The sequence below is a fragment of the Pelmatolapia mariae genome, linkage group LG17, assembly GCF_036321145.2.
Source record: "Pelmatolapia mariae isolate MD_Pm_ZW linkage group LG17, Pm_UMD_F_2, whole genome shotgun sequence".
Lineage (NCBI taxonomy): Eukaryota > Metazoa > Chordata > Actinopteri > Cichliformes > Cichlidae > Pelmatolapia > Pelmatolapia mariae.
Window position 1 is genome coordinate 26,426,627 of NC_086242.1, and position 12,452 is coordinate 26,439,078.

The following is a 12,452-nucleotide window of genomic DNA, read 5'->3' on the forward strand; positions in this document are numbered from 1 at the left end:
AAATATTAAATATTCCCGTAACGTATTCCATCTGGGTGGCCTGTTAACTCCTACATCATTAATAGTTCAAATGTCCGGGAGTAACACATGAGTGCGCGTGGCTGAAGACTTGATCTGGCAGCACAGCCTCACTGTGACACAAGACAGTGCTTTCTTATCTGCCCTGTAGGCTTATAGAACAAGCCTCTTTTATACGAACAAGATCGTAACATGACATACTGTCTGATGGAGCAGCACGGGGTGTCACTTTCGAATGTAGTGATGTGCAGTGAACCTGGAATAGCTCATATGAGCAACACAAGCTCGCTGATGGTTTCTCTCCTTTAACAGATACCGAATAATAGACTCACTCAGAGAGAAGAGCGTGAGTGCCATTTGAGCAGCACTTTAATTATTGTAACTCTCCATCCTATCTGGCAGCAGTTTATGCGGCTGTGGTGTCATTTAAATCCAATCACTGTCTAAAACAGGTCGTTATTGCAGGCACCTCCAGCCAATCTTTAGTCAGTTCCACTTGTTAGCATTCCCTTTTTTTAACATACACTGGTCTCTGAATCTGTCTGTCTGTCCTCTTTGTTAAATATCTCACATGTTGGTAAACATGCATGTTTGCTTTATTACTAAGGGTTTATATTCATGTCTGTACAGCAGTTAATTTGCTCATGTTAGCACAAAGACTGTAAATGAAACAGCAAACCCAGCTTCATCTAAAGCTAACCCATAGATCCAGAGACCAGCCCTTGTCATTTTAACTTTAACACTTTGTAGTTTGTTTAAGATCTGTAATATTTTGATAGAAACCTTTCGCTAAAATTGTGATCTAAGGCTTCGGGAAATACTTAAAGAACTCCAGCTCAATCCATGCACTTGTAGTTGATGAAAGAAAGTCGAGGTGCTTCCTTGCCTCTGTGATGGTATTTTGATTAATGTGAGTTATATTTTACTCCGTTGTTAAGGTCAAATAAAAAAACTTGAAAAGGACACATGTTTATCTTACTGTAGGTTCCAGAGGAGTGAAAGGATTAAATCAAATTTAAAACATTTTTTTTATACTTTTTACATTTTTAAATTAAATTTTAAATCTAAATTGCTGGCATTATATAAACTACTTTCTCTAAAATCAGACTTTCTTATAAGATACAAGAGAGTGAACCATCTGTACGCTGAAAATCAACTGTGAAGTCAATATTTTCATTTCAAGGCACAAAAGCCCTTCCTGTCTTTTCAGCAACTGAGTTAATGTCACTCATTATTTGCCCCCAAAAATCAATTGACTGCCTTCGGTTTCAACAAAAAAACGCAGCCATCAGAAGGGCTCTAACAGGATGATGGCACATTTCCTCATGTTGGCCTCTCTGCACTGGTTACATGTGGCCTTTAGAATTGATTTTAGCATTTTACAGCTTGTTTTTAAGGTAGAACTTGCCTTGGGCTGGAGACAGAGGGTAACAGGTCATTTGATGTCTAATGGGAGAGGCTTCTGCAGGCGATAGGAACGTTACAATCTACAACTACAAGCTGTTACTCAAGACCTGCTATTAGGATATTAAAGGTAGTTGTATTTGTATTTTTCAAACAGAAAAAAAAATGAATTGAAATCTCCCTCCATGGCATGCAAACACCACTTCTCCTCTCCTTGATCTTTAGTGTTTGTATGTGGCCAGTCTCTAGCCACATCCAAAAAATGCAGAATTCATCTGAAGAAAAATGTCCTTCCTGACCACTGTAAATATTAAATATGGTGGCGGAACATGGCGGCTTCCACAAACCAAAAACCTGCTCCTATGTTTTTTTAATGGATTGACAATAAGTTTGTCAGAGTGCATCAATTTCTTGATATAACAGACATAATTACACAGTAATCTATGCATATTTATGAACACAATATACTTTCTTTTAGTGCTGTCAGCGTTTATCTCATTAAAATGACATTAACGTCATAACCACATTAACGCGGCAAATCTCTGTTAGCGAGTTAGCACGGATTGGCCGGTGCATGAGGCTGCACAGCGTCAGCGCGTTAGTGCAGTTAGCTCGTTAACGCCGTGCAGCCCCAAGCACGGGGCGATCCATGCTAACTCGCTAACGGAGATTTGCCGCGTTAATGCGGTTATGGCGTTAACGTCATTTTAACGAGATTAACGCTGACAGCACTACTTTTTTATATTAAATAACCTAAGAAATTATTGAACCCACCTTTATGAACTTAACTGATACATATCATTCTAATATAGCAGCTTTCTTCTCCATCAGTTAAATGCAATGTTGAATTTTCTCGGTAATTTTAAACCTTCATTATTTACGTTCATGTTTATACCCACAGCAGGGAAGAAGAAGACAGCTGTGGTTGTATAACTCCCTTCCTTGTTATGTAGTGCTTGTAGATCAGAGGAACCGTGTAAAGCCATTAGCAGGGATGTCTGTGGCCTCACTGGTGTGCACATGCACTCAAAATGGGAATGTAGTATTGAAAAACAACTTCATGGAGATCAAAAACTAACATTTCAAAGCTGTACTGTACTGTACTGTATGTGTGCCTCCTATTATCAAACAAACTAGGAACAATTACCTTATTCAGCACTGGGATATCTTTATGATTTACTTTTTAGTCCACATTATTCCCATTTTGGTTCACTCAGCATTCTCATAAAAATCTCTGGCTAAAATTTTCATCTGTTATAGAGACAGACTTGCTGGATGACAGAAGAATCAATATTGGACTTACACCAGAACACCTCTTCACCTAAAAGCTATTGTTGATGTTTGCCTGGTGCATATGTACTGGTTATGGTTCATGGTAACACCTTGCATGATGCTAAAACCATTTAGACTTGTGCTTGAGTGCACTCAACTTGTTACTGTACAAGTTACAATTTTCTCTGGATTTTTTTTATTTTATGTTATTAATTTTTCTTTTCATTTTTTAATTGCATCATATGGCTCAGTAATGTATATAGACAGTGTTTGGAATCCAGGGAGAGCTGCAACAATATACGTTTTGACAATGGGTCTGAGCATTATATCTCCATACCTAACAGCATTTAGAGTATTTATTGGCTAGCCTATGGAAGTTTATGTCCTTCAAAGACATGCCTCCTCAGGACCTCACGGCAACCTCTCTGAGTCTGTTTCTGTCTGGTCAGAAACATGCACACGTAGCCTACTGGAGTTTTTGTAGGTCAGTGCAAGTGGCAATGCTCCTCCTGTTTTTCCTGGTGCAATTCTGCTGCTTGACTGATGCCCTTCTACAGCCCTGTCCAGCTCCCCTAGTGTTATGACCAGTTTTCTGATATTTCCTCCACACACTTGAGATTGTACTGGGAGATACAGAATACATTCTTGTGACTGCACTTACGAATGTGCAGGCCTGGAAGGTGCTGGACTACCTATATAATCTCAATCGGCTGCAGGCGCCGTCTCATGTTTGCAGACTAAATCAAGATCAAGTGTTTCCATGTGGTCATTGTAAATGTTTTTGGACAAAAGCCTTTGTGTCAGATATGGATTGCAGGGATTTTGAAAGAGAAATATGAAAAACCCAGTGTTTTAAGTAAAGACTGTTACTGTACCTTACACTGAAAATATCAGCAATAAAGTAATAAAAGGCAGTAATTTTCTGTTGAATAAAGTTTTCCAGCTGATCAGTAACTCACAAGAGATACTGATCTTGCTGCCATCTATAAAATGATATATAATATAAGGAAAAACGGGTTAAAGGCATCTTGAGTCCATGACAATCTGATCTTTTTATCTGGAGCAAAGAGCTAATAAATGAAGAGGCAACACAGGATTATTACGAGCATTCAGGATCAGGGAAAAGACACAAATCACTCCATAACCCCAAAAGTTATGGAATCAAAGTTTTGAATCAAAGTTCATATAAGGACAAAATGCAAAAGAAATGTGCTTCACACTAAATTGTTTACGCCATTTGAATTTCACACCCCCACATGCATAGTAGAAATAGGAAAAAAGGGAGAAAATATTTCTACATTCTCATTACTGCAAAAACTTTTTGAAGCCAAAAACAGAGAAGACTCAAGTGAGCAACGAGGGTTAATGGAGTCACAGGAGATACTATTTATTCAATATTTATTTGAGCTATACGAGTTTGTTCTTTGAAATCCAGTCCTCCTCTTGATGGCTGAGGTACATCTCAAATTCTACTTTTTCGTTATAAAGAAAAGAAAAAGCAAAGCAGAAAAACAAAAGTCAGACAGACATGCAATACATGCATGTATTGGTTCTTAAGTCACATGATTCGTGGCGATTTGACACCACTCGAGACAAATTAGTCATCTAGCAAGTAATTATCATCCTAGTTCGAATCAGATGTGCCAAACAAACATGAACGCAGCAGGTCAATATCAGAAAACAACTCCTAATCTACACGTTCTGTGATTATGATGGATGCGATGATTCGAAATACTGATGAGAAATTTTTAGAAATACTCATGCAGATATTAGTGATTTTCACATAAGTTCATGATTACGTTGGAAGCAGAAAATTATTATAACAATTTAATTTATAAAATTGTTTAAAACATACTTTTCTTTTTATTTATGACAAAATAAATGTTAGATGTTAGAATATTGATGCAAATGTATACAGTGCAGAGTTTGATTTAAAAATATATATTTTACAATTTAGATGATGTTTCTATTACATTAATAGTTTAGCTCTTTACAAAAATGCTAGCGCCATGTATAACTCACCATTTACACAAAAGTCCATCTAATGTAAAAATGAATTTGTTTACAACAAAATATGGAGGAATCTGCTCAGGTGACATTTTGGGGAGATATGATGGTGTAGCAAGAAGAGGGAAAAGAGTGCAGAGGTATCATCTGGTTCTTCTATACCATTGCAATTACGAGTCTTAAGGTTGATGGAAATCTGTTGCTCAAAGGTTTGGCGTTTTTTTGGTTTGTTTTGAACAGTGCATGCCTTTTTTTTTTACTGATTGCACATGTAACTTCTTTGTGTGTTCTCTTTACATTGCAGAATATAACAGCTCTGGAAATCAACATCTGAAGACTATTTACTGTGATACACAATGAGGGAAAAATTAAAGTCAAGTATGATACACACACAACAAACTGACACGCAGATATTAATCAATACTGATATTAAAATTTTGAATCATATTAAACACCTATTTGCCAATAGTGCTGTCTTCGCCTCCTCCAGCGGATACAAATCTTCACACAGCACCTCTTTTCCAATAATGCATCATAAATGCAGACAAACGCCTCTCACCAGCAGCTGCACTAGTTGATGCTCAAAACACTTTAAAGAATTTTGAGAGGCCAGTAAAGCTCCCATTTCAACAGCATATAACTATATAACTATTAGCACTTACTCAATAGATATATCAGCCATCTGTTTTCATTGAGGTAGTGACTAATGGCTAATTGCTAATAATAAAAAGCATTAGGCAGAAAACCTTATTAATCCTGCCTGCCTATAGTATTATGACTGTTGATTTAACAGGATAACACAATTATTTTTTTGTCTAAAACGTGTTATGTTTCTTTTAAACTCCCAGACTGAAGCTGAACAAGAGAATCTGTCACAAATACATACTGTAGAGTTACTATCATTTTTGTTTATTTTATTGTTCATATTGTATTTGTATTCTAAGCTTTACACACACAAAATGTCTGTTAGTCTCTAACTTCTAATTTAAAGCGGCAAGGATCCCTAATTCCCTTTCCTCAATGCTCAAACAAAGGCTACACTCATGATAACATGTAAACCCAATGTACAGTCCCACTACTACAATGAAAGCATTCATAAATGTACAAAGTGAATAAAAGTAAAAGTTAATAAAAAGTAAAATAATGGATATTATTTGATTGAAAAATAATTTTCAAATCTTTTAAGTCATGTCAGTATAAAAACAATGTGACTGAAATCGTGTTAAAATCACCCACACAGACACATTACTTCATGTTCCAACTCTCCTTATGATAAGATAGATGAGGTTAAGCTGTGCGTTTGGACTCACCGTTTCCCAAACCGCCGACTGCATGAACAGACCCAAGTAAAGAAATGCGTCCGTCCATTTCAATCGGGAGCTTCCAGAGATAAGCATGCTGTGCGATGACATCTATGCTCGCTTTGAAAAGTGCATGTAGAAAAGTAGAAAAAACAGATTACAACAAACTATTTCCTCCTTAAATTTCCACGACTGTCAACACCCAATGAACTGAGCAGTTCGCCGGTATTAATGCCGCCCGGTCTCTCTCTAGTGTCCGGTGAGTGAGACAGTGCGCATTTACACGCGGAGAGGAGCCGGTGCTGGACAGAGCCAAACAGTTTGCGCTCCTCCCTGAAATGGAGCAGAACACACAGACGCAGATGCGCGCTGACAAGAGGGAAGACAGCGAGTGGAGTCTTCACGAGCAGGAAAAACGGTGTGTTCATAGGTTCGAGGTTTTTACTCTAATTGCATAAACGGATAACACTGAGGATAATTTTCAGGCTCCGTACTGCCATGCAGATGTATCTCCTGAAAAATGTATGCACAAAAGTTTAAACCTCATTTTGCACTGAATACCTGTTTTAGGAAGGGATAAACATGTATTTAGAGTTGTTAAGATTTAAATTATGGTTCTGTTTAAATACCCAAATAGTACAAAGGTTTTGCATCAAATTGTACTCCAAATACCTAAAATAAAAGTTCTACAGAATCATATCCATAATATTACTGAATCATAGTTGCTTTTTGAGTATTGTGCGTATCACTTTACAATCCCCATTCCAAAAAGGTAGTTCAGGCTGTGTGGAATGTAAATAAAAACACAATACAATGATCTGTAAATCTCATAAACCCATATTTTATCCATGATAGAACATAGAAAGCATATTTCAATCAAACGGGGAAGCACTGTATACAACCGTGCCTCTAGAAGTACAGCAGGTTGTTTACTAACTGGACTGATGGTGGTTCCAGCCCTGGCTGCTCCAGTCTGCCTGCAAAAGTGCTTCTGTGCATATCAAACTGTTACAGACTGCCAAAATCTCACTGCTTTTATTTTGTTTGTGTTTTGGTTTTTTGCTTTAGCTTGTGAAATGGAACGGTGATCATGTCTGGATTCCATCTGAAATACAGACCCGAAGACAAAAAATTACAGTACAGTATTAAATATTAAGTAAAACAGAATATATACAAAGTGTCTTTGCAGAGTATGAGATGCAAAAAATGTTTGCATATATCAGTGTTTGGATAGTGTTTTTTGTCTTTTTTTTTTCTTCATTTATCGATTTGTTTCATTATTTTGCAGAGATCTAGTTTCTTAATTAGTCTGTTTATTCCTTATGTCCCCTTGTATTCTTGCTTCCCTTATGTTTCCGTATCTGTCCTTGTCTCATCTGTTTTGTCCTGTAGTCTCATGTGTGTAGTCAGTCTTGTGTGTGTTTACCTTTTGATGTTTAGTCTGTGTTTCTATTTCCCTCAAGTTCAGCCATGGGTCTGTCTTCTGTTATTTTCTGTAGTCATTTGTCCCTCTGTCTCATCTTCCCTGATTTGTTCTCTTCTGTGTTCCCTGATGTCTTAATCTCATCCATACTTGTCTGTCTCCCATTTCCCTTGTCTAGTCCTCCTGTTCTCATCTGTTAAGTTCACCATACTTTCTCATTCAGTCATGTGTTTTCTGTTTCCTCTGTCAGTCATGTCTGTTTTCTTTTTTGTCTATATCAAGTTTGTATGGCTCAGTCTCTGTCTCAGTTTTCTGTATTATTTTAATAGTCCCTCATACTGTGTGCACTGTTTTCAGTTTAACTACCATTGTCTCATCCCCTGCGGTTAGTGTCAGCTGAGCTCCCACCTGTTTCCTCTTCCCTTGTTACCTGTATGTATGTATCTAGTGTCTCAGTCTCCCTTTGTCCTTTGTTGTGTTTTCCTTCATACCTATATACTGTGTGTTCCTATATCCTGAGTTTTTTTTTTCCTTTTTTGTTTCTAAGTTCTGATTTTTTCCCTGTAGTTTCCTAGTTTCTTAGATCTGGCTTCCCGTCCAGCTTGCATTGTTAGTTGTATAATTCATAGATAGCTAGATAGCTAGAATCTTTATTGATCCCACAAGCAAAAATGTGGTACAGCAGCATGATAAAGAGAAAAAATGTACAGTCTACTAGTACATAACAACACCTGCATTAAGGTATAATACAAAAATCTGTTTAGGATCTTGGAAAAAAAATCGAAGAAGATTCTCACAATGCCACCAATACCATCCAGGTGAAGAGTGAGCATGCTGCAACAGGTATATAACAGTATCACCTACCCCCACAAGAGACTGGTAGGCAAACTGAAGACTTCATTTGCAAGCTAGGTCAAGCAATAAACAGTCTCCCCAGCACCTTCGTGACATGTGACTTCAAAGCAACTGGTCTGAAGTCATTAAGGCCAGAAGAGGTGGCTTTCTTTGTCTTCCATAGTGCTGGTACTTTTTCCTGCAGTAGACTCAGGTTTGATTGCTCAACAGGTTTTTGAGAAAATGGTGGGGACCGATTTAGAAGCTTATTTATTTATGCCTCCTGGGGTACCGGCTGTCAACAAGGGCCCTCCCAAAGCCTCTGTCTTGAGCCATTCGGTCTCATGCAAGGTGTATCACAGTTGCTCGGTATCCCTTTTGGGGGCATCTTCACCATGCATTCTTTGGCCTTTCTATTTTACTCCTTTCTTTCAGGTTCTATGTTAGGACTTGTCTGGTAATGTTGTTGCCTTGTTTCTCGACTTGTCTTATCCATCTCCATCTTCTTCATCCGATTACTTCCTATGGAAGTACTTTGCTTTCTTTCCCCCTGTGACTGCAGATCTTGAAATGTTTAAATATGAAGCATTTATGAGGAACAACAATTTTGTTAATTTTTTGTTGTTTTCCTCCTGATTACCTTTAGCATGTCCATCTTTATTTCGACTGTCATAAATCACAACATGTTGGCACCCACGCAGAATGCGTCACAACTCCTGAGTTATATAGAGAGTCAAGGCAGACCTTTTTACAGTAAATTATAATATCTGTCATATAGACCTGCATTACTAAATGAAAAAATGACTGGGCCAAAGTTTTTGTCAGCCATGACAGCCATAAGAGGTGTGGCCTCTTTTGGAATCAAGTTAACCAGCAGCGCAGACCGATTACAGTCATTTACCTGCAGTCATTACCTAAATGAATGTTGCCTTTTATTTAATTTGGGTGTTGTTTTGTTTTGCTTTAAGGCCTATTTTCCCCATGTTTAAGGGCTTAAAAATGAAACCCACCTTCCTGGAACTCCAGTGGAACAGAAACAGAAAACAATAGCTCTGGAGGACTTCAGTGATCTGACAGCAGCATAAAATAAGAGTCTCACTGGTTTAAAAAAAACAAACAGAAGACGTTATTTAAAACTCTATATGCAAATCAAAGAGTGTTAAAATTCATTCTGAGAGATGTGAGTAGACTGGGTGATGTCTTAAGGAGCAGGGTAATGTGATCCTTTTCTGCAGGTTAGTTAGTGACTTTTTATTGAACTACCACAGTCTAAATGGCTTTTGATAAATGTGTGAATAAGTCAATGAAAGAAAAAGAGAAAAACAACTCGTTCTTCATTGATTCAGAATGTCAACTGAAAGGAGATTTTAACAGAGTTCCAGTGCACAAAGCCTTCTTTGCAAAGATGAATGCACATTTGAGAGTTCAGTGATGTAAAAAGAACAGGCACTGGTCTGCATTGATGTGGAGAGCACATGAGGCAACTCAGTGGTTTGATAAGTGCAAACATAATGCAAATCATATATAGTAGCCTTCAGAATCTAGATCTAGATCTCACAGCTAAAACAAAAATCTAAAAGGGACTGGTTAGACTGTTGTCTCCAACATCATTGGAAGAATGGTGTTTAACTCACTGGGATGGACACTCAGAGAATCAAAGAGGACTGAATCTGTCATGGCCCAACACTTGACTGAGACACTATTTGTATTTTATATATTTGTTTTTAAATTGTATTTTGGTTTCTACATGTTGTAATGGAGTCTTATGTTATCCTTCATCACTGCACAATGAATCCAGTTGGTAGAGTAACACAACTCCAGAACAAAACTAAAAACCCTGCGTCAAAGAACCAGGACTGTGACAAAATCAGTTACGAAATATGGGAGAAATAAACTTAAGTCTTATTCATTTTTGTCAAAATATTCTTGCAATTCCAAAGCTAAAAACTGAAAATTTGAAAGTGAATTTTCATGCCAAATTTTCAAAATACAGTTTGAAAGCAAATTAGTGCGCAAATTGCTCCCACAGCATGTTAATGTGGACTTGTCGACTTCTCATGTGGACCGTCATTGTGTATTCAAAGCAGTGACTGAATGGAAGCTCAAGCTGTTTAATCAATATGATTAAATGCAGTGTGGCATAAACACACATAGCCCTTTTCCACTAGTACCTACGCGGGTCTCTGTTTTTCGGGTTTTCAATTAGGTGGTAGTACCTGATACCAGCTACTTTTTTAGTGCCTACTCAGCCAGGGTTCCAGTGATTTAAGTGATCTGGAAATTGGACAACAACAGATTGTATGTCACCGATTGGCTAATCAGTGGCATCACTTGATGAGCCATGAGACAGACTGTCAAACCCAGCAAAAAGGGAAATGGCTACATAAAAATCGACACCATGATCCCAGAGTCTGACAAAAAGCAAAACACCATGCAGCAGTTACACCATCGTTTCGGTGTCCACCATTGTTGTAGTGTTCAAGTTACATACAAATGAAGCCTCGGGACTTTCGGTCACATTGCTATAACGACCCTACACTCACAGAGTTGAGTCGCATTGAGTCAAACTGAGTAGGCACTAGTGGAAAAGAGCAAATAATAAGTGAAAAAAAGTGAGTGAAGAAGAAACACGGGTATCCTGGGAAGCCCCTAGCAGGCTAGGATTATTGCAGCATAACTAACAAAAGATTCAGGGTCACCTGACACAAAAATCAATCCACAAATGTCTCTTCTCTGTGTCTTCTCTGTAGGTATACACAGTAACATGCCACTACAGCCATATCCATAAGCCCAAGGCTGCTGCAAAGACCAGATTGTTTAGCAAATCTAAAAGCCTTGTTTTAACTGTCAGGTTATATTCAGTGCTTTTTGTTTACTTTTGAGCAGTCACATGAAATGCTTGTGAAAAAATAATATAATACAACAGATAGTATCTGTTTCTCATGTACACTGTACATTTACTTATAACAGGAAGTGGTTTATGATAGATTTGACGTTCCCGGCAGTGTCTATACATGCTGTGTTCCAGGAGCACAGTAAGAGTGCCTTTTCAAAAATGTTTTGCTGCTCTGGAAACTTTATATAAACAATTCTAGTAAAGTTAAACAGTGCAGGTTGACAGCAGCGCTGTGTGTGTGTGTTTGTATGTGCGCGAGTGTGTGCGTTGGAGGCACCTTGCATATAGGTCGGCGGATGACAGACGGTGCTTTTGGCTTTGTCACCAGACCACCTTCTCACAGGTGCTGCTGTCTGCGGCACCTGTGACAAGGAGAAGAGTGCCTGAGGGTTCTTATACAGGGATTAGGCTGTACATATGAGTTTACAGTACAGTAGGAGAACAATTGTTAAGTGTACACTCAATGGGTTATATCATGGAGCCAGAACAAAGCTCAAGGTAATGTGATTTTGTACTGTTTTAGTAGATGTGTGCTATGTCTTTGATGCATTGTCAAGACAAAAATCTGACCAGGACTCACAAGTAAGCAATTTGTATTTCAACTAGCAAAACAGTTAATTTCAAAGAAACATAACAGACATTCTAACTGTATCAAAAGTACTTCAAATGAACATTTTGGACACCACCTCTCTAATTAAGGTACACTCTAGCTCTAGCTTTTGGTGCTCATAGGCAAAAACACAATGACTCCTTGTTATGATGCTACCTGGCATCAACCTTTGTCATTATTTTAATGATTAGATCACTTACCCCTTAATCATTGTTATGGGGAACTTCATTAGACACAATACTTGTACAATAATAACCACTGCAGCTTCTGGCTACTGAAAATGTGACTTTATGAATGAATTCAATTCAATTCAATTCAATTTTATTTATATAGCGCCAAATCACAACAAAAGTCACCTCAAGGCGCTTCATAGGTACAGAGAAAAACCCAACAATCATATGACCCCCTATGAGCAAGCACTTTGGCGACAGTGGGAAGGAAAAACTCCCTTTTAACAGGAAGAAACCTCCGGCAGAACCAGGCTCAGGGAGGGGCGGCCATCTGCTGCGACCGGTTGGGGTGAGAGAAGGAAAACAGGATGAAAGACATGCTGAGGAAGAGAGACAGAGATTAATAACAGATATGATTCAATGCAGAGAGGTCTATTAACACATACTGAGTGAGAAAGGTGACTGGAAAGGAAAAGCTCAATGCATCATGGGAATCCCCGGCAGCCTACGTCTATTG

At 38.2% G+C, this 12,452-nt stretch overlaps 1 protein-coding gene across 2 annotated transcripts in view; it reads right to left on the reverse strand.

The window, feature by feature from the left end:
- The window catches only part of LOC134646637 (pituitary adenylate cyclase-activating polypeptide type I receptor-like), a 74,782-nt gene extending 68,514 nt beyond the window's left edge, over positions 1 to 6,268 (reverse strand). For both annotated transcript variants that reach the window (XR_010096776.1, XM_063500493.1), the window contains exon 1: positions 6,012 to 6,268. Coding sequence is in view for 1 of the 2 variants with exons in the window: in XM_063500493.1 (XP_063356563.1) it covers positions 6,012 to 6,113 (102 nt within the window). In the remaining variant the exon portion in view is untranslated. The remainder of the gene's footprint in view (positions 1 to 6,011) is intronic.
- Between the last annotated feature and the right edge of the window lie 6,184 nt (positions 6,269 to 12,452).